At 31.1% G+C, this 23,375-nt stretch overlaps 1 protein-coding gene, 1 long non-coding RNA gene and 1 other non-coding gene across 3 annotated transcripts; 1 reads left to right on the top strand and 2 right to left on the bottom strand.

Moving 5' to 3' along the window:
- The first annotated feature begins 9,707 nt into the window (after nt 1-9,707).
- On the top strand, nt 9,708-12,285 carry LOC133694428 (uncharacterized). The gene is made up of 2 exons (XR_009842284.1): nt 9,708-10,154; nt 11,598-12,285. It is a non-coding gene; the product is annotated as an uncharacterized LOC133694428 (long non-coding RNA).
- An 827-nt stretch (nt 12,286-13,112) lies between these two features.
- Nucleotides 13,113-14,989, bottom strand: LOC133694747 (uncharacterized). Its single transcript, XM_062116432.1, has one exon. It carries the CDS (start codon nt 14,802-14,804, stop codon nt 13,407-13,409), a length of 1,398 nt encoding a protein of 465 aa, XP_061972416.1. The 5' UTR covers nt 14,805-14,989; the 3' UTR covers nt 13,113-13,406.
- A 6,174-nt stretch (nt 14,990-21,163) lies between these two features.
- Nucleotides 21,164-21,248, bottom strand: TRNAM-CAU (transfer RNA methionine (anticodon CAU)). The gene is given in 2 exon segments: nt 21,164-21,199; nt 21,211-21,248. It is a non-coding gene; the product is annotated as a tRNA-Met (tRNA).
- Nucleotides 21,249-23,375: the final 2,127 nt, after the last annotated feature.

Below are 23,375 nucleotides of genomic sequence, written 5' to 3'. Positions count from 1 at the left end.
AATATCACCATTGGGCAATATTTAAGGTCATTATTTATGTACAGAAATTAAGTCTTGGAAGAACTTAATTTTTATTTTTATGATAGAACTTATTGCATTGATCATATTTTCTACGAAAGATAACGTTAATTGTGTGATTAAAAATATTTTCTATCATTTTTTTCTATTTATATGGTATAATATAAGATTAAATAGAGTTTGAATTCGTTTGATGCCTGCAAGTCTTCGAAACTAATATATTTTTGGCTTAAATTTTTCACAAGTCATATTATCAAATTAAAAGAAATAAAAGCTTCGATAACATGAGTGTTTCTTTTCAAACAATAAAAAATTCCTAATTACATGCACGTGCTCGTTTTTATTTTTAATATAGTATGTTGTTGCTGTTGTCATATGTTGGATTTATTTCTTAAATTGTCCCTAAAAGGTGATTTTTAAATAAATAAATAAATATAGTAAGATATTTAGTAGGTTAGAAATTTGAATAAAATCTCAACTTGTATATTTGAAACAAATAATTTTTTGCTGAGTAAATAAATTAAGAGTATTTGAGGGTGTAATAGTGATTATTTTTTAAAATGTTTTTTATTTAAAAATATATTAAAATAATATTATTTTTATTTTTAAAAAATTATTTTTGATATTCATATATAAAAATAATATGAAAAATTAATTTTTTTAAAATATAAAAAAGAAACAAGATATGTATATATACACGCACACACAGAGACAACGATGATTATGGTTCGATTGAAAAAAATGAGCAATCTTTCTAGAGTTGAAATTAGCTGTGTGTGTGTAGGTGTGTGTGTGTGTGTGTGTGTGTGTGTGTCGGCGGCGGCGGCGCGTGGAGATGTGAACATAGAAATGCAAAGGTTTGAAGGATGGGCCAGGTATAATTGCACCAACTAGAACACTGTGGTTCCCTTCGTTTTTCTCGGATTTGGTCCCATTTCTTACACGCCTGTCTTTCTTTCTTTCTGGTCTTGTTAGTCCTCCTTTACCCTTTTTGAATCGCAGAAACTTGAAATGCCACGAATGCCCCTCTTTGTTTCCTCCCAATAAGAGAGTGTTTTTAAAAAACAAAGGAACTATAGAGGTGGTACATTCTTTTTACGAACCAGCCCAGTTGAAATATTTTAAATCTTAAATCTCACATAATATTTTAAAATTTTAAATTAAAAAAAATTTTAAATAATATTTTCTAACACACTCCTACCTTTTTAATATGTGTCTAAAAAAAATATCACTAGCTTACTTAACGGGTAAACTCACTCACCATCATCACTTCACAGTACTACAGGATTTGATTTGATTTTTTTTTGAAGATTCTAGTGATTTTCACTAGGTTATTACACATCCGACTATACATAGATTGTTTGTGGAAGACAAAACACAAGCTCCGCAAAAGAAAACAGAAGCCAGCTAATGAACAGTGTACGTGATGCATGGGAAAGACAACGTCAGAATTTCTACCAACTCACTAAAGCTTGAAAACTCTCGTCATAAAAACAAATAAGAAGGCCACGTACGTACGTACCTCTGGTAACTTCTTCTGATTTGAGGTTATATTGATGAATGTTCATGGCCTCTCCCTATCAGGTGCGGTTGTTGCCTTCTTTTACTGTCATTATTTCTTGATGAAAAGAGTAACTGTAGCTATTGCCTTTAATTAGTCTCGTAAAAAAGAAGTAATATATTATTGCTTACTAGTGATTAGAGCAACGTTAGGATTCAAGAACTTCTTGTTCGACTTATGAGAAGGTTTAGATCCATATTTAAACCAAGTTTATATGTAGATTAAGGGTTGTTCGAGAGGGTATTTATAGTTATTTTTTAAAATAATTTTTTAAAAATAGATGTTGGCTGCGTTTTCAAATATTCTTTAAAATTTTCATTTTGAGAAAACCGATGAAGTTTCAAGTATATACCACGTTAAATAAGCTAGATAAAACCTCCATAATTAACAAAAACAGCTAGCCATACTGAATTAAACCATATAACTTGGTAAATAGCATGTTCAGATATGCACATCAATTTATTAACATGCTTGAAGGTTTTGTCTAGTTGATGGGTATAAGTTTTTTCGTAACAGTATTATTTAAGGACTCGAATTCTGAGAAAGATTGCCAGAGTTTTTTTTTTTTTTTTTTTGGTGCTGGGATAACTGTACCGGTTAGATAGTATTAATCTACTGGAATTTTCACCGGCAATGCGTTTATAAAGTTACAACTGATATGGAATGATGATGAATCGCTGCGGCGCTGCCGTTGTCCCAGTTTGACCCCCTGCAAAGGAACAGTGGCGAGAGCCGAGAGGAACCCTACCACGACACAGACAACTCATGAACTCTGCATTTTTGGATCTGCCAATTTGATGTCCATATCGATGAGGTTTACAAAATCTCACATCTCCATGCATTACGAGTACATCCTAGTACATGAATGCACATCAACATCTTGCATCCTAGTGATGGGGAGACCTTGGGTTTGAATTGGTGTACAATTTGTTCTAGATGGAGATTAAAATAATTTTTTTATCATTATTATAAAAATGAGTTAAAAAAATATATGCTGTGTTTGATTTGATTTTAACAGGCCTTATAGATTGTTTAGATGTGTTTTTTTTAATAAAAAAAGTTATTAAAATTGCAATTTTTGACAGTATAATTTTCAGATCGCCAAAATCTAGGAAGTTTGCCCAAATTTCGAAGTGTTGGAGAAGGAGATGCACGTACAACACGTCATCCGTGTATGAATTCTTTGAAGAAAATGAACGGCTTGGACCTGAACCCGAGTGCACCTGAACAAAGTCTAGGAGCATTTTTCAGTTTTTTTTTAGCATTTTGTTTTTTTAGTTTTCTGATTTTATGTTTTTATTTATATTACGCACACATTGAAACATTCTTTCTTTTTTTTGTATTTTTACAACTTTTTAATGTTATTATATTTCCATGCTATCATTATTATTAAATCAACAAAAAAAAAAATTGTAATCTTATTTCTACACCATCTTACTATCAAATCAATATAATAAAAAAAAATATTAAAGAGTAATTTAATTGGTTAAATTTTGAATTTATTCTATAATAATTACGAGTTCGAGTCTTTTCAAAGCCACTAAAAACTTATATAGTCATTAATTTTAGAATTCATGTAATTAGTTAAAGTATGTACAAACTGGCTTGGATATCTATATTAATAAAAAATAATATAAAAAAAAATAATAATAATAACAAAGTATAAATTCAAAGTATAAAATTCCAGATCCATATTCTAAGCATAACGCACAAGATTGTGCATAAAAATAAATTAGACATCATCTATATATTTTACATGTAATCAAAGGAAGACAGAAACTAGACGAAATACAAAGTAGTATCGTCTCCAGCATCTAATCCCGTCCTGTCTTGTCTCTGTTGTCTTGTCCCTTCCAAACCCAACTTTATGGCGGTGTGCATGCACTTGGACATCTTGACAAGTTGCCTGGAAACAAAAAATAATCACTCCATGGATGAACCAGGACGTTCTGCATCGTAACTTGACTCTAAAAAATAATCACTCCATGGATACGGTGATATCAACGCATGCATCAAAGTTTCTGGAGATCATTCACTAATTCGGTGCTGAGCATGGGCGACTGTTGATCTTTTGTCTTGTTCATCTCTGGAATTGCAGAAATTCGTTGCACCATTGAGTAAAATTGAATAAATAAAAGTGTAATAAGTATGTTAACCTTTTATTTTTAAAAAGGCTTCAAATTGATGATTATTATTAATTAATCATCACAGGTGTTAGCTGCCTGGGATTCATAGGAGAAACCATTTACTTGAATCTAGCTCTGTTATGGGTTAGATTTTTTTCAATAAAAAAATTAAATATACAAGTTTTTTCAATATATTTTTTTATAAAAAAAATATTAAGTGTAAGTTGAAAAACTTATGAATATATCTAATTAAATAAATTGAGAATTATTTATATCAATAAATAAAAAATTATTAATAATAATTAAATACACATCTTGAAAAGTCAAGAAACGAATGTAGATTGAGATATTTAATTTTATAACACAAATTATTTATCCTATTGTGTTCAATAATTATGTTTTTAAAATTAATTTTTTATTTGATAAAATGATAGTGAAAATAAATACATGCATAAAATTAGTAGAATAAAAAAAATATAAATGTCTCGTAGGTTGCACTTATTATAAATAATTTTTTTAAGAATAAAGTTTAATTATATATAACATAAAAACAATTATAGATGAATTAAAATAACTTTTTTAAAAACTAAATACATATAAAATAATTAAAAATTAACTATTATCTAAAATAAAAAAAAATATTAATTAAAATATAATTCCAAAAGTTATTTTAAAATATACATAAAAAAACATGATTTTTTTTCAAAAACAAATTACAAAAGGTAGCATATGCCATTGAGTTCGGCCTATTTAAGGCAGAGCCCGCCGCGCAAGGCCCTTTTTTTTAAAAAAAATGTAACCGAGGCAAATTCATCATATTATATGTAACGTATGACTCGTCGGCTGAAATTCTCCATATTTGGTCGTTATGGTAGCTAGAAATATATAGTATGTTTTTTGAAAAAAAAACTCATTTTCAATCTTTTTATAACCAAAAGCATACAGTAAGGAGTCTAAATACCTTTATAAATCCATAAATAACCTTAAAAAACATTTAAAAAATCAAAATCAACTAAAAACTGAAAATCTTCCTGAGCTAAAATTTAGTTTCTTAGGCAATTTAAAGATTAAAAAACAAATAAATAGAACTTTCCTGACCAAACTGTTGACACCAATATTAATCATTTTAGTGGTTAGAATTGGTAGAAACACTGATTTTCTCTATTTATTGCTGGATTTCAGTGACTTTTCTTTCTTAACTCTCAAATTAGTAACTGAAAAATAACAAAAATAAATTTTTATATCAAAACTAAATTGAAAACATGTCGAGAGATCAAGTCAAATTTATATAAGTTGTAAGGTTTGAGAACTAAAATGAATTTTTTATATGAACTTTGAAACTATCACTCATTTGTGATACCCTTTCTACTTTAATCTCTTATCTTTTAATTTTATTCTTTATCAATAAATTTAATTTAATTATCTTTGAATTTAGCACAAAAAAAATGCAATCATACAAAAAAAAACATTGAGGATCAAATTAAAAAAAACACAAAAATTTATAACAGTATGTCAACAATAAAAGTGAGATGGTAAATAGTGTGGTGTGTGCACAATGAAATGGCCACTCGTTTTAGATTTATAGTAATTTTATAGTGCTACTATTTGTAGTTTTAGTCACTAATTAATATCTCATGTCATCGTCACATGTCATCAAATCCAAAAAATTATCAATCATGTCTAACTTTCTATCCATAACAACTACTAATACCGGGAAATTAAATGCAAACAATTACTTTTTTAAAATAGCCAAATAATATTCATGATCATCAGTAATTTACCTTTAAAAAATAATTATGGTGATCATCGTGACCAATTTAATTTTAAAAAATAATATTTATTCTGTATAATTCCGTGGTATAAATTAAAATATATTTGTTATGAAGAAAGTAGATTGTAGAATGATTGTTTCAAGATATATATCACCATAGCAAGCAGGAGGGAGGTATATAATCGAGGTATCTGGAAGTGTGGTAATAATTACAGTTAAAAATTTTTTAATTTGAAAATATATTAAAATATTTTTTTTTATTTTTTAAAATTTATTTTTAACATTAATATATCAAAAAAATATAAATATATATAAAAAAAATTAATTTTAAATACAAAATTTTAATTTTTAAAAAACACAATTTCAACCATTTTTTTAAATACCAACTCACAAAGAATCTTAATGGCAAACATCGCTTTATCACCATGAAACCCAAGAATCCACGACCAGACCTCTCTGATTTGCTTTGGAATTACTTGTTTTTGAGAGAAAATAAAATGGGGTGTTTTTGGAATATATATTTTATTTGGAATTATTGTAGTAAATCACATAGTCTCCAGTTCGATTTATTTTTGCTTATTTTTTATGATTTAAATTTAAATCAATACTATCAAAAGAATTCCAAATGCATAAATTAGTTTAAAGCAATGGCCCATGCCATGCCACGTCTTTGATGATATATATATATATATTCTAATGCGGCAACTGTGTTTTAAAGAATAATAATAAAAAAATCGCAGCTGCTCAAGTTATAGAATCAGGTTAAATAAATTGATTTTATTTTAATTAAATAATAAAAAACCCGGCAATATTAAATAGAGCAAACAAACAAATTTTGGCCACAAAAACACGAGGAAAAAATCTTTTGCAAAAGAAGATAAATGATGCAACTTAATTTTTAGTTGATTAAATATAAAACAATGAAATGGAGTAAAAAAGAACAAAAAAAACCATACCTGAGTCTACAAAAGTTGGGATGACAAATCTTTAACTCATATTATAAAGGTCAATGTAGATTAAACAGTCAATCACAATTTTTTATTTAAAAAAATAATATTAAATAATAAAATTAAAAAAAATAAGTAAAAAAAAAATATGAGCCAGTGCTAGCTTCTTAAGCCCATGACCCGGATCTTTAGACCGAAAACATCCTATATAAAAACACCATGAATTTTTATTCTCAACTAATTAAATGTTGAAGAATGAAAAAAATAATAATTAAAAGAATAAAAATAAAAAAATAAAATAAAAAAAACTATAATTTTTGGATTCTAGGATTGAGAAAAATAATTAAAAGAATGATGATTAAACTAAAAAAGTATAGCTCGTGAAAAAATAAAATTGAAAGATGAAGTTAAATAAAAAACAAATGAAAAGATCAAAAATTAAAATTAAAAATCAAAATAACAATGATGAAATATGAAGGCAAAACAAATTGAGGAAAACCTTTAAAACTTGAAGTGTTGAGATGTGAAAATTGATAAGAGAGAGAGAGAATAAAAATAGAAAAGGTCGTCAATATTAAACAAGAAATCTATTCATAACATGCGCGGGCCAAGGTTAGAGTAATTTGGATGTCGATCTAGAAGTTGCTGTTTGGCTACCAAGTGATGTTGCTCAGCAAGCACAACAACAACTCTCACACGTCAATCATTTTTTTATATATAATATTTATTACCAAGTAAAATATCAATTTACCCCTGCCCACTAAAACTATAACAAAAAATCACATGAAAAAGACAAAAAAGTTTATGGAGCAAAGTAATTTTTTTTTACTCCAAGGGCAACCCAGTGAAATTACCGTGCATTTAAAATGAGAAATAAACTTCATCCTCTCCCCCTCAATTTCTTCTCCTTTTCTATGCTGGTTTTAATTTCAGATTCTACTGTATCATTTCTATTATTTATTCTTTCCTTTTATTTATACCTGATTTTATTTCAGATGCTTCTGACAATTCTTTCATTGTTGAGACATAAGTTTGCTAAGGTACTGTAAAGTGTTTGTTTTATACACAAGAAATGATTGATCTTCATCATGGTTTACTTTGAGTTTCAGATATTATCTACATCAATGTTTTGTGGAAATATATATGAGATAAAGCATTCACAAAGCAAGCGCTAAATCAAATATTCAAACACACAAAAACTCCCTACATATCCCAATGCATGAAGCTCATTTGGCCTTCAGCTAGCTCGGGATGGTGTATTGTCCAAGATTATATAGGAAGTGGTGGGTTGACCCGGTCGATCCGGGGCTAGAACCAAACCAGGTTTAAAAAAATAAGTGAAGATAAAAACTCGGGTCACTTGATCAAAAATCCATATTGACCCAGTAAAAAACTCAGTTACAACTCATTGACTATTTATTTTTTTATAACAAAAACAACATCATTTTGTTTTATTAAAAATGATATGGAAACCCGGTAAAAACCCAATGATTCAGTTAAGACTCGTGACCCGGGCTCTAGAATGGGTCGATCACTGGACTAAGTTTAAAAACTATGAATCATACTCAACCTCATTATTTTTAATTACAACGCCTGGGTTTTAAGCTTGTATCATATAACTTGTTAAACCAAGATAATTATATTATACTTTAAAAGGCGCGAGAAAAACACTATGCATGTACTATAGACATAAACTCATTGTACTGTAGATCACACTGTAGACATAGAGTGTTTGCATCATGAATGACAATGTAGAGCCATGAAGGTGTTGTCTTTGCTGTTTTTTAGTAGAAAAAATGCCGCTGAGGGTGTTGTCTTTGTTGTTCTCTAGTTAAAAAGTGTTGTCGGGTCTGATTTAGCAGGACTCAATAGCATTAGATCTTGATGGAAACACTGTGTATGTACTATGGATATAAACGACACTGTAGCGCAATGAGAGCGTTGTCTTGTGTTTTTTAGTTAAAAAATACTATTGGGTTTGGCTTGACCGCTAGATCCAATAGCATTGAATATAATATTACTGTAAAATCCAAAACACTTAATATATTTTCTATATTCTTTAAATTTTTTTTTACATTAAAAAAAATTATTATTAATACAATATGCTAATAATAATAATAATAATAATAATAATAATAATAAGTGATTGAATGTGCTTCCAATAGCAGAGGAGTTCTTGATGAGCGCGGGTATATTTTTTTACACTTAATATACCCGGGTATATTATTATTATAATAATAATAATAATATTTTTTTTTTACACTTAATATATTTTTTTCTTATATTATTTTAGATAAAGTGAGGGTCTGACCGTTGAACAGAAAGGTTGTTTTGAACGTGGAGGACCCATTCAGCAACAGAGCCCATCAACTCCAGACTTGACTTGCCAGAAACCACCACGCCGGGCTTCTTCTGTTTTTTCCTTTTCTTTTTAGAGGGTTTGGGCATCGCCGTTTATTTCCAGACCACTCATTGCCTGTCATGTGATTGTGTTACATATGATTTCAATTGGGGCCGCCCACTCTTGACTTTCACCGTGGATGGAAAAGATCAGTATGCTAATGGCCGGAGAACTGTGCCCAAACCCTTTGAACATACATGGCAGAACTGAAAAGCTGAAAACTTAAGTGCCTCCATTTCATGGAAGAAAAGGCTGCACCATTTTCCATGGAAAATTGTATTTACAGGAGATAGACTCTATAAGAATCTTGCTGCTGCCAAATGAGTACCAATTTATATATATATATATATATATATATATATATATATATATATATATATATATAAAACTAAATTACCTCTGGAAAACACTTTCATATAAGATACAGAATATTACGGGTTGAAACAGTGTTTTATATTTTTGCCATCTCTGTAAAAAATAATATCATTTTTGATTAAGAAAAATAAAATCATTTTTTTCTCGTAATTCATTGGGTCATATTGATTTTTTTAAAATCTTTTTAGCATAATAAAATTACTTTATTATCCTTCAAATAAAAAATTAAACTAACAACAAGGGGTTTTTTTTTAAAATTTTCTTAATCATAATAACAAAATCATCCTTGGAATAAAAAATCATTAACCTAGCTTGCATTTTTTTCACCTTATATTTTATTATTATTATTATAGGAGTAATTTGATATTTTAATAAATATAAAATAATATTTTAAACATGCTTTAGAGTGTAGGTGGGCCCGTAGGGCATCACGCAACTCGTCTCAACAACCCCTCTATTTCATGATCAGAATTCTAAATTTTTCTTACTCATTTAAAAACACTTTCATCCCTCGAGCATATTTTCTGCGCTAAAAGAAATTTAGCTCGGCCCATGTAATATAATGGATACCACCTATCTATTCTTTATTCTAAGCCTCGTTAGAGAATCCACATCCTTGCTAGCCTAACCCAATCCTTAGCTATAATAGCAAAGTGGAAGTGAATAAAAAAAAAAAAACGAGCATTGTTGCTCTCTCACTGTAGCACTCCTCAACTGACTTTCAAGGAAGGCGCGAGAGAGGAGAAGGTCGCGGGAGAAAAAGAGAGATTATACATGGCATCTGGATTCTGTCTTCTGTTCCTGGCTTCAATTTTCCTAGCAATCAATAGTTCAACGATGGCGATCCTGCACGAGAGTTCATCAGGATCCGTGGTGCTATAGAGTTCATCAGACAATACTCCTTAGAGGCAAAACACACTTAATTTCTCGTCTCAAATCTCTCACCCTTTTATAGGTCTCTCGCTCTCCTCTCATATCCCTTTTATTTTCTTAGAGGCTTTATGTCGAACACATTGTATATTTCTCTTCTCTTCTTTTTTTCCGGGTTTCTCTTATTTTTGCTATTTCCAGCGTTAAAAGAATCGTTGAGTTGTGAAGTCTTTGGTTTGCATATGTTTTCATGGTTTTTTGGTTGTTACAAAGCATTTTAAGCTAGCCCTTTCTTTCTGGTTTCTCTTGTGCAGTTTACTTGATAGAAAGTAATTTTTAATTTTTTTTTGTGTTTGTTTGATAATATTTTTTATTGGGGAACAAATTTTATTTTATTTTTTAAAAAATATTTTTTAGATGAAAAATACTTTTTAGAAATTATAAAAAATTTAAAAATATTATATTATTTATTGATTATAATAAATTTGATTTTTAAACTTTTAGTTGTTATATATTTTGTTTTAATTTTTTTTAATTTTACATTTTAGAATTTGATTTAATTTAATTTTTATATTAATTTTAATTTTAATTTTTTATGATTGTTATTTGTTTTTTTATTATTATTTTTTAATTAAAAATTTTTATCCATCAAATTTGATATTTGTTTTTTTATTGTTAATTATTTTATTTGAAATAATTTATAAAATTATAATTATAATTATTTTAATTTCATCATATTTTAATTTTTTTTATCGGTTAGATTTGATTTTTATTATTTTGATTGTTATTTATTTTATCTGAGATGATTTATGAAATTAGATTTTTTTTTCAATTTCATTCTTATTCAACTTTTTAATTTGAATGATTTATTCTTTATTATTTGAATAAATTTGAAGAAAATATTAATAAATTATTTTTTAACTTATTTTTCTTGATATAACAAAAAATTAGAAAGTATTTTTAAATTTATTTTCTATGATACTACTAAATATCAAAAAATAATTCACTTTTTAGAAATTCATTTTCAAAACAAAAAATACTTTTTAGAAAATTAAACGGAGTTTTAATTTAAGCACAGATTTACTTCTATTTTTGATTAAACTATATCTTTGATTATTTTGGGTTTTGTTTGATTTCTTATAATCAAGAAACAAGATACTGGATTGCTCGTTGACATGTAAGTTCTTTGTAAACAATGAGATTACAAATTTTGGGTTCTTATATACAAAAAAGGCAAGAAATAGGGTTTGTGGTCTTTAGAATTTTAATAGCTTGTTAATGGTAGTGTTTTCTACTGTTCATATATTCTTAATTAGATCTGAAAGATGAGATGCAATACCCTTCTTTAAAAAAATAGCATCACAGGAGTAATTATCCTGTCAAAAAGTATTTAATTGAATTTGGTTTGTTGGATATGAACCTCTAGATATATCAACAATGTGATATTCAATATATATTTATCTGTGGTACTCTGTTCTCTATTGGCATAACAATTTGTTATATGAAGTAGTTTTTTGCTGGTGAACAGGTTTGTTTTGTTTCTTTTAAATTTCTGAAGAAATGGACAGGATCTATGGAGGGTTAGATGAGGCGAAAGCTGAGATTGAGAAGCTCAAAGCAGATTTGAAATGCAAAGTAGAATTTTCTGACAGTTTCAAATGCTTCAGGAGGCTGATATTCAGGAAGTGGGAAATTCTTCTTCTTTGGAAAAAATGCAAAATAAGCTAAGAGTTTAGAGCAGATGCACAGAAATTGCTCTGCAAATCTTAAAGCTAAAGAAGCTGACCGGAGCTCTCAACTGGAGAAACTAACTGGAGAGCTGGATAATTACGGGTCTGCACTAGAGAACAAAGAAACAGCAATAAAAGAGCTTGGCATGGAAGTGAAAAATTGCCACTCTATGATATTGCAGTTGAAGTTGCAGAATGAGGAGGCTTCATCAATGATACTGGTATTGAAATCAGGAATAACTGAGGCTTAATTGAACACTGAGAATGCTGGTTGTTGATTTGGAAGAACTGAGCACCCGCCCATCTTCTACTCTCCATCCCATCTTCTCTTTATGTTTTGCTTTGATTGTTTTATTCTCGCAGCAAGTATCCTATAATATTATCGGGAATGGAAATGTTAGAATCCTTAGATTTTTTTTGCGGCAAAGAAATGTTTATGTACCTGCAATGTTCCTAACCATACACAGTTAGAATCTGCTTTGTATTCGAAGTTGATCAAATTGGTGCATATAAAACCTGCAATGTTCCTAATCATTTCATTTGAATAATAAAAAAAATAAAAAAATATTTATGACCTTTTATTTTAAAGATAATGTACGTTATTATATTTTTTTTCTTAGAGAGCCAGCTAAAAAGCACGGGTGTTGAAATTATAAATAAAAAAAGAAGAAAACAAATAGGATGAATTAAGAGATCATGGAGCCCGCTCTAACTTCTGAGAAATCCTTGACTGACAGGAAAAAATAATGCACATCTTCTTCATGCCCTATCAAGTTATTCAGTGGAGATAAGATAGTCTTTGGAGAACAGTTCTTAAGGATAATCATAGAGGCTGCACTTTTTAGGTATATCTTTTACATTCTAGTATATTCTTCTGAATTCAACTTCCATGCACAAACAAACAAAAATTCAAAAGGTAGTCGCCATCTTAATGTAATATTATCTTTTTAGTTAGGTTTCTTTCAACTCTTGGTGCTATGAGCTTTGAAATCTTAAAGAGCTCGAAATGTGCAATTTTAAAGGTCAACAAATGTGGGTTAAAAGTCAACATCACATCAGAGTCGCCGGACATCGATCTTAGCTGGGGCTCTCACCATCTACTTACCAGTGCTATCTTCAGTGGAAAACTACTTGCAACGACAAGTACACGAAAGGAGAGACGTGGCAAGAGACTATTGTCGAAGGGAAATACGTGGTGTCATATACAGAATATTAAAGCCCCACCGACAGGCCACACCAAGACCGTCGGCAGATAGAAAAAACAATCCACCGTCTCCCGCCTTCCCATATGCAAAATGGTAACAATGGAGAGATTAAAGTGTAAAATTACTAGTTTCATTCTTATTTGTAATACAAATGCAAGGATTATATGAAATTTGATACAATTGCGAGATTCTTCTATTCTACTTTTGATGCTCTGGTGTAACTCCATGGTTGCTTGGCCAGTGGCATTACACTGCCCACCAGACATTGTGGTGGTGTTCTCCATTCCCTCTTGATAACAAGAGATGGGAGCAAATGAAACTATCTAGAATTCAGACATATTTAGAGGAAAAAAGCAGATGACAAAACGAGCCTTATTGCATTTTCTTCAAAATCTTTACGAACTAGTTCTTCTTACCCTCTTCACCACCCTCTTCCAAGTAAGCCTTCTTTCTCCTCTCAGCGTTAGCAAACAGACAAATCACGAGGAAACACGTGGCATAAATCCCATGAACCTTCCAATTAGTCTTGGGTGGTTGGTGCAAGACAACCCTATGAAACACTGCCACGTAGTAATGCAGCCCAACTGCGTAGCCCACCAGGGTCTGACCCAGGCCCAGAAACTTTGAGCTCAACCCACACTCCGTGGAAAAGACCAGGATCAAATACATCAATAGCAACAACAAGTACAGTGCATAGCCAAGGGTTTGAAGAACCATTAAGCAAACGTAAGTGGACTGTGAAGTAGCATAGAAGAACTTCAAGGGCTCAAGCCCAGTAACTAATGAAGAGAGGCATAGAATGGTGAAGTAGATTGAGAGATAAACTTGGATGAAAATCAAGATCTTTTGTATAGAGAAATAAGCTTTGATGTGGTTAAAGATAAGAGAAACCAGAAGTAGAGGTATTAGAATGAATGCAAAAGAGACTATAGAGGCAATGGTAGGTGCATACTTGTTTCCAACAATCGGCTTGAACCCTCTGGTCAAATCATTGTTGGCTTTTGTAAGATACTTCTTGGAAGTTATTGAGATTCTCTCAAGGTCTGGTATGAGAGTTTGATGAAACTTTGATGGAAGATCTCTGAATTCAGCAACCAAATCATCTTCATCATCTTGTCCAATCCAGCTTGGTTGTTTTTTAGATTGGGTGGTCTTTTTTTCATTGGTTTGTTTTTGGTTTTTGTTTTGTTTTTGAGATTCTTGGTTACCGACTTTCTTGTCTACGAGGGATTGTGTTTGCTTTGTGGAAGTGGGTTTAGTTGTTTTGTCGGTGGATGAGCCTAGTTTGAGTAGATCTGGTGTTTTCTTGGTGGAACCAGCAATGGATTTGGTGGAGTTGAAGGTTTTCGAGGTGGAATTGAGTTTCTTGAGCTGCGAAGTGGAGTTTAGCTTTTTGAGCTGAGAAGTGGTATTGAGCTTCTTAAGCTGATTCTTGGATTGGGAATCGGCGAGTGTTGCTTTTGTTGAGTTCGTAGATTTTGTAATCTTGGTTTGGTTCTTGGTGGATAGGCTGCCAGTCTTGATGGGCTTGGTTTGGTTTTTTGTAGATAGGCTAGGGCTGGTGAGCTTGGTTTGATTCTTGGAGGATAAATTGGTGTTTTTTTTCTTGGGTACTTGGTCGTCATATGTTTCCACTTCCAACATTCTTCTTCTAACAAGAAATCGATCGGTTTGAAGCTGCTGCTGTTGATCACTGTCTGAGGAGGCACAGAGGAGAAGAGAAGTAAACAAGAACAAAACAAGATAAAGCAGAGGTACCTGTCTGAGACTGAAACAGATCAAGTACTTGGGTGGAGCCATTTTGAGCACTCTAGCCTAGGTTTGTGTTGGCCTTGAAAGATCTAATGGGGACTGACTTATAAGAACTAGAGCTTGGATATGCTGGATCCAAAACTCAGAGAGAGAGAGGGAGAGGGAGAGGGAGAGGGAGAGAGTGGGATGGGGGGAGCCAGAGAGAGCATTAAGTGAAAGTATGGATTTATATAGTATTATTTATGTTCATGTAAGTGAAGACTTAAGACGAGAAATTAGCAGAAGATGAGGTCAGGCAGTCACATGGTGACAATATGTAAAGTTCCCTTCCTAAAAAAACGCGGTTTTACAGGTCCCGGTGTTGCTGCTGCCTGCTTTCTCTGCTGGCACTGTGTAGGCCCAGAAATAATGCCCTGGTTATTTACCATACTTTCACTCATGGGACACAATTTTCTAGGCTAATCAGTTCCTCAACCTGCGACACTCTTATTAACTAACTGGGTTCAGACCATGACTCCATTGGTCGGCATCTGTTTCCTCAACGTTAAAAAATTAAATCTGACTGCTTTAGGTCTTAGAATTAGACTGCAGAACAGGCAGTAGCTTATCATGTTCCTTCTTTGGGTTTGGCAAAACCCTTTCTTTGTAGTGTGAAGAGGTTGAGCTGACCAAATATCAAGGGTGAAGTATTGACTCTCTTTTTTGCCATTTATTGAAAGAATAAAGAATTTCTTTACTCACAGGATGGATCACCGGCAGGGTAGCTGAGATCTGATCATGATGAGAAATTATTAAATCAACCGAATCTATTAATTTCAACTCGATCCCACTATCGTCATTTACTGCATCAATTCGTTACGAATTCCACCATACCTCTTTATTATACCTGATTTGACTAAACAAAATGAATTCACGTGAAAATCTCTTGAAATGTGAGAGTCGAGGAATGCTTTTGATCTGTTGTTTTCTTGAAAGTGGGCAATGTTAGTAGAAATTAGGTGTAATATTCAAACCTTTGTGTTGTTTCGGATCATCATAGTTTTATCTTTAAAACATCAATTTTATTTTGATTTTTACAAAAATTATATCAAAGTTTCTTGGATCAAGATATAACTTCATTTCCTTTGGAACACTCGCAGTTTTCTTATTTAATGCCCTTTTTTTTTGGGAAAATGCATGTTTTTTCAATTAAATATAAAAATACAAAATAATATAAAACACTATTTAACATGTCAATATAATAGAAAAAAAGTTGGATGAAATATATACACCATAAGCAATCATTGAAGATTGACAGTTACAAAATTATGTTATATCATGCCAAACAAAACTTCATATGAGCTTAGCATTGCTCATTTAATAATTTCAAATGATGAAATCAAGAAAACGACATTTGAATTTTATTAATTATAAAAATATTTGTTTTGTTGGATAATGATGCATATATATATATATATATATATATATATATATATATATATATATATATATATATATATATTGAAAGTTGATCTCAAATTAAAATTATTATATGCCGGTAGCAATTTCATTGATTGTGAACAAAAATACATTATGAAAATAATTAAGCTAGATAGATATATAAAGTAGTATTTAAACCAAATTTTGGTTTGTGGTACATTCCAGGTTAGACTAAGTTTTTATTATAAAAAAACATAATAAAAATATAAAAAGATTGCTAATATGTTTTTTAATAAAAAAATAATAATCATAAAGTAAAATATTATGTATGTGAAGGGACAATGTTTTTTAAATACTGAATGACTTCTTCATTTTAAATACTAATATTAGAAGTTTATTTGAGGTTGTATTAGCGGTCATGGTTTAAAATATTTTTCGTTTAAAAATACATTAAAATAATTTTTTATATTTTTTTAAAATTATTTTTAAAATTAACACATCAAAATAATTTAAAAACATTAAAAAAAAAAAGATTCCAACTGAGTTTCCAAACATGATCTAAATCGATGAAACCAACCTTAGTGCAGTTGCAGCTGATGAATTATTAGGAGTCACAAAACAAGCTCCTTCCAATGACCGGCTGCTAAATTCAAATGCATCTCTTCCACTGGAATGTTTCCGATCTTATTTAATTTGCATTATTTCCTTAAATCTCTCCATCCTCGTATGAAACAAAAATGTTCAGTAGCCTTTCCAGAAACACAATGACCACAACATCCACCATGTCTTCTTCTCCTTCTAATTAAACAGATAAACAGAAAATCCTTAATCAAAATTAATTTTAGATAACACAAGGAAATTAAAATCTTTAATCACTGTCAATTTTAGGTACAAAACAGGACTTCTACTTGAACTATCAAGCAATCGATGCATGAGCTAATTAACAATATAGGAAATGGTGGTTGTCGGATGAAATTTCAAGTATTGCCTTCAATTTCAGAACTTCTGCATAAACCCATCATGATTCTTAACAGCTTGGCAAACCCAGAATCAATAACATAGAAAACTCCAACCACACCACCCCAAATCTACCACAAGAGAAACGTCAAATTAATTTGGCGCCTTTTTGGAGAGGCCAAGTCCATGCTCTCTTGGCTCGATTGACGTCTCTCATGATACCTGAACCAGTCATGGCTAGGTTTTCGAGCCCAACCCCCCCCCTTTCTCTTGAAAATTTGGAAAACAACAAAGTAATAGATGCACCAAGCGATGGTGGATTTGTCACTCTTCCATTTATTTGAATAACAGGGAGATAAATGCCTTGGATTTGAGTTGAATCAGTTTGGGTTGTTTATTTATAATGCTAATGTTAAGCATATACTTTAAATCTCCAGGCAATTTAAGAGAAAATTGTAATATTTAATATAAAAGTATTTTAGTTATTAAATGAAAAATAATAATAATTTTGTAAATAATTAGATATTTTTTGTTGATTTTTTGGGAGAATTTTAAGTGTTAGTATTCCTATAAAATTTAGAATATAAAGTGTAATTTTATAAACTATAATAATTAATTGTAATTTGGTTGAAATTATAGGATGTTAAGGTATTTATTTAAAAAACTTTATCTAAATTACAATTGATGACATTATTTTTTAGAGTGAGGCTAAATTTAAACTTGAAGTTCCATAAATTTAAGGTTTGTTTGTAAGTGAAATATAAATTATTTTTTAAAATATTTTTTATTTGAAAATATATTAAATTAATTTTTTTAAAAAAATTATTTTTGATATTAATATATTAAAATAATTTAAAAATAAAAAATAAAAAATTATTTAAAACTAATTTTTTTAAAATTACAGCTAGATATTAATGCTCAACTAATCCATAAACATAATTACTTTAATTAAGCATACCTGTTGATGCGATAGCTAAATGATTACTAATATAATTGCACTGTATAAGCTTTTTTTCTTTTTTCTTTGATTACCAGAAAAAAATAGATATTATTTAAGGTTTTATTATTTTTTGTTTTTTTTCTATACCACCACTAAGATATATATAAAATTACTTGATATTTATATCTTATTTATTATTTATAAGAATATATATTATTTATTAGATTTTGGGTATTTATTATTAACTATATAATATTTTTTTATGTTAATATTAAGATATGTATATATATAATATAGCATTAAAAATATAATTATTTTTTACAAATACTTCTATACAATATAAATATACATTTCAACTTAGATTTTAAAATATTTTTATTATTTTTATTATTTATGAAGTAAGATAACTATTTAAAAAAATCAATTAATTTAAATAAAGTCAAATCAGTATTTAATTCAGATTAAATTACCATCTAGCTAAAATATTAGAAACACATCGAATCGATGTCGGTCTCATTGTTAAAAGACCAAAGCATGATCTACATCCACAAGATCTCTTAGGATTCTTTTTGTTAATGATTTTTCTTCTGTTTCGTGTTGTAATTTATTCCAGGAATTTTTTATGTAGGAAATGTAAGAGACCAATAGTTGAAATCGTTAGCCATGTGGACGCCTAGTTGTACTTGACAGACGACCTGCAGTCCCAGTGGGGAAAAAGAGAAAGAAAAGTATTAAAACCAGTGTCTAGTGGCCCGTAGATCATCCGTCATCGCCATCTCACCTGATTCAAGCAGGGGACAAGAAAAACCAAAGGATATCAGGCAGGAGGCCCCCGCAGCTGCGCTGCCCAGCATTACAGGGTTCGTTTCATACTTTCTCTGCTCATTATTATAGTGTTGGAATCGGTTCAGGCAGTATGGTGGGGATTTCTTGCGTTCCATAATCTGTATAATTTTGTCACTTTCATGACCTCCTATCGTCAAGTATGGTAGGATCCATGAAACCTCCATACAATCTTTAATCCATCCTCCTCCATCAAACTCACATGTTTAAATGAAAGCCACCATGTTGCCTTACCTCAAAGGTCAGAAAGTTTTTGGCTATGTAGACAAACTCCATTCACCAGCCGGATAAAACCACCATTGCCTCTGATTGTTCTACATTTCCCCACCTATCCTATACTAACAGAGAAACCCAAGATAATCTTATCTTTAGTTGCACAAATTCTTCTCTTTCAGAAGAGGTATTGACATAGGTTGCTCATTACAGCACCTCCCTCTAACATTTGGATGGCTCCAAGTTCTGCTTTTGCATTAATTACAGTCTCATGCTAAAGCAGTACAAGTTCAATTTCAACTCTCTACTCTACATAAAGGAAGTTAATCGTAAGTAATTATTTCATGACTATCGACATCTCTCGGATGAGTTGGTTATAGCTGGCTAGACAACCTTTGATGAGTGATTATAACTTTAACAGATTTTGATTAGAATTGAAGTTATGCTCAACTAAGACCTACATTAAAGTCCTTAAAAGCTCATAAATCTAAATGAATCAAATCAATACAGAAAGCCCAAACCACATAAACATAGGAGCTTCAAGACATGCTGACGATAGAAGCAAAAACAAAAGCTATTTTTTTGCACTTCTTTATGTGTAGTCCAGTTTAGTAACCTAATTTCCAACAGCCTTGTCAACACCACATACAGTAAAGAGGTCTTTAACAAAAGCAAGCACAATTCAAAACCTAAGACAAAAATTAACCTAAAATGCAAAAATCTTGAGACAAAGAGAAGATTAAAGATTTATAATCAAACACCCTAATAACAAAAACATCACCATGTTTCAATTAAATCCAAAAACAAGTAAAAATTTTAAAAAGAAAACAATAACCGGCGTTTGGGGTTTGGGGTTTGGTTAAGCACTGTCAAGTGGATGTGTTGTTCATGCCTAGGCTGCGTGCTATGATCTTCAAAGACAGAGGACCAGGATTGTGTGGCTGGTAGGTGGTGGGAGGGTGGTTTGCGGGGTGAAGTTAGGAATTTTAGTTTGAAGGAGCTAAATTAAATTTTTTTTTTTAGGGAGGTTAAAACTTAAATTTTTTTATTTATAAAGATAAAAATCTAATTTATTGAAACAAAAAGTTGAAAAATAAATAAATTCCTGACAGGACCTACCCCTACCAACCCCTCTAATTCCGCCCCTTATGCTTCGTTCTATTGGTTTCTGAGCTAATGAAAATATGAGGAGGAGGATTGACACCAAGTGATGGCCTCCTCAGTGCACCTCCCTCATCTTCATTGCTACGGTCTCCTTTGTTTCTAACCCCTAAGCATCGTCAGCTCAATCATTCAACGTAAATACCTAAATTTGTTTGAGGAACAATTTATACAAAATATTTTGTTCAAAAACTCAGAAGGCTGGGCAGCATTTACCCTACGGAATTTTTTTTGAACGTGATTTTTTTTTCCAGGGAGCATAACCGATCTTCTAAGCTATATGTGATCTCATTATAAGTAATTAAAAGTGAAAGTGGGATAGATTTCCCTCATGATAATACCACTTTGAATCCACACACAGTGAAAGTACTTCCAATTAATGCTGCCAAATTATAGCAGCATTTAAAGTGTCGGTGCTGATGCAGTTTATAGCAAGATGGCCAGAGCTGTGAGACCGCAGATATGTTCGGTCAATTTACTCGTAGTTAAAGAGGCTGTCCAGTTTTTTAAAACATCGAGGAAATTATACAAAGTTTGGAATTAAATGAGGATCATGTGCTCCGAAATCCAACATTTATGGTCTTTACAAGAGTTCTTAGATATCGAGACCCTCAAAAAGAATAAAAGAGAGAGTTCGAAATATTCATAAAGACCCTTCTGCACAATAAAACAAAGGGTGAGAGAGGCTCGACCTCAGGTTTTTTCCCTCCTTTAATGTCTTTTTTTTGTTGTTGTTGTTGAACAGGTAGTTCACTTGCTTATTAATTATTCTGTGGGATAATAGCTAAAATATAGCTAAATTAACCTTACCTTTTGTTCTTGTATTTTGAGCTGTGAGGTTTGAAGAACCTCATGATAAAGAAGAAAAAAAAATTGGGGTGAGAGAGGCTCGAACTCTCGACCTCAGGATAACTCAGAAGCTATGAGACCTACGCGCTAGCCAACTGCGCCACCACCCCGTCCTGTTTCTTCGTTTTCCATTTACTCTATTTAAATATAACTATTCCAGCATCACGCGCTTTCTCTTTCTTATTCATATGTTCACTTTAAATAGTGTATATAGCAGACCAAATGACTTTCATGTGTTGGAAAACAATGAACATCAAGTTAATTTCTTATTCAAGTTAAATCACACCTCTTGATTGGAATAGTAAACTGATTAGTCCCCATGATAAATTTAATCATTTACAAAGTATGACCATTAACCGTTAATTTGATATGTTGGTTAACCATTGATGGTGGATAAATTTTCACAAAAAAAAAAAACAAATCTCCAAACAACCTAGTTCATGAACAAAATGGCTCCCTGTATTTTATTATCCCATTTTGATCTTGAAAAATTACTTTTGAACTCGATCTATAATTACAAAAATTCTTAGTTTTAACTATGAGAGGTGTAGCCTAACTGATCAGGTCCTGAGTTTGTTTCTTAGAAGTCACCAGTTCGAGTCCTGCAAATCTCAGGGCCACTGGAGACTTATATGGTCGTTAACTTTAGGATTTGTGGGATTAGTCGAGGTACGCACAAGTTGACCCGGACACCTACATTAAAAAAAAAATCTCAGCTTTTTCATATATCTTAATGTATTTTTTTACTCCAGATAAATCAAAACATGGTGCCTAAACCAACTGTATACACAAGCGTGTTTTATATATTTTATACAAATTTCATGTAAGTACAAACTCCCTTATGGGTCGAGCGCTCATACTTTTTACTAATAATCGAAATACAAGCACGCACCTATTTTCATGCAAAGCAAGCGACACGTTTTTCAACCATGGACTATTTCCAAGTCAACATGTCATTAACATTAAGTGTTATTCCCAACAACAATAGCGCAAGACTTTACAATCAATATGGGATATCAATGTTTCCACTAATTACTTGTTATGCCACTCTTCACATTTAAGGTAAATTGACGTGACCAGAATCTATAGATACTTTAGTTCACCATGTAAAGGAGGCGAGCTTTCCCGAAATATTTCTCTATATTTTCTCTCACATTGCAAGACACTCTCTCTCACATTATTTTTTTCTTGTTACTACTGACTTAAGTATTGGAAAGGTTTTGATTCAATGTAAGACTTATTTTTCAGGAGTACTTGAGCTCAGAAACGAGTCTCTCACAAGCATAAAGAACCTAATTTTACATGAGAAGTTTTTCGCGACTTAATCAACTATGACACAAATCCAAATGTCATGAATTTAATTATCACATGGTCATTGGAGTTAGAGGACTTTTATGGAATTTTTTTACCTTTACCCATTCTTGAGGGGCTTATTTGGTATTTGTGTGTAAATAGAATTTTATGCTTGACATGTTGGTGGAACTTCAGGGACTGTGTTTGTATTTTTGCGTATGGTACTCTTCTGCGGGTTTCGACTGAGATTTTGGTGAAACAGGGCTTGGCCTAGAATTGTTTTCTTCGTGGGTTATGTCCTTGCCTTCTCATTGGGCCTGGGGCGTAATCAAAATGGAGTGAGTTGAACTCGCTGATGAGCCTATTTAAATTTGAATTTGAATGTGATTGATGGGAAGGCACTTGACTTAAAACCTATATTTAATTTTCATACTCATAATATCGCATGTCTCCGAAGAGGTTTTAAGATTTATAATATAAATTGTTGATTTAAGGCTCGTTTTTGGGCTGTGTTCATTTTAGACCCATTGAGTCTGGAATAGGGTTTGAGGTCCGAGGATTGCTTTCCAACATTTGGATACACTTAAAACACAAAATGGTTTGAATGCCATTTGGGCTCGAAGCCCATCATCGAAATTAACGTTGAGCTGGGGCCTTTAAGCCGAATCCAAAAATCACTTAAATAATTAGGTATGCTTTGTAATGACCTTAATAACCTAAAGTCACTAGCAAGGCCAGAAAAACTAGGCAAATTATTAAACATACTAAAACGTCTGTAGCTTCACTGACCAATTATTTTTTTTGGCATATTTTTCTTTCAATCACAGTGTTTGATGGCCAAACTATTGATTAATTTGTCAAAACATTTTAAGGACAGACACATTAAAAAAAAATGAGGTGTAAAACGACGAGAAATAACATGGCCACTCTATAATTTTTGGAAA

This window comes from Populus nigra, chromosome 5 (genome assembly GCF_951802175.1).
Source record: "Populus nigra chromosome 5, ddPopNigr1.1, whole genome shotgun sequence".
NCBI classification, from domain to species: Eukaryota; Viridiplantae; Streptophyta; class Magnoliopsida; order Malpighiales; family Salicaceae; genus Populus; species Populus nigra.
This window is presented reverse-complemented; position numbering and strand designations above follow the sequence as displayed.

Coding starts and splice junctions, on each gene's coding strand:
- LOC133694747 (XM_062116432.1), bottom strand. CDS start 14,804: ATGGCTCCACCCAAGTACTTGATCTGTTTCAGTCTCAGACAGGTACCT.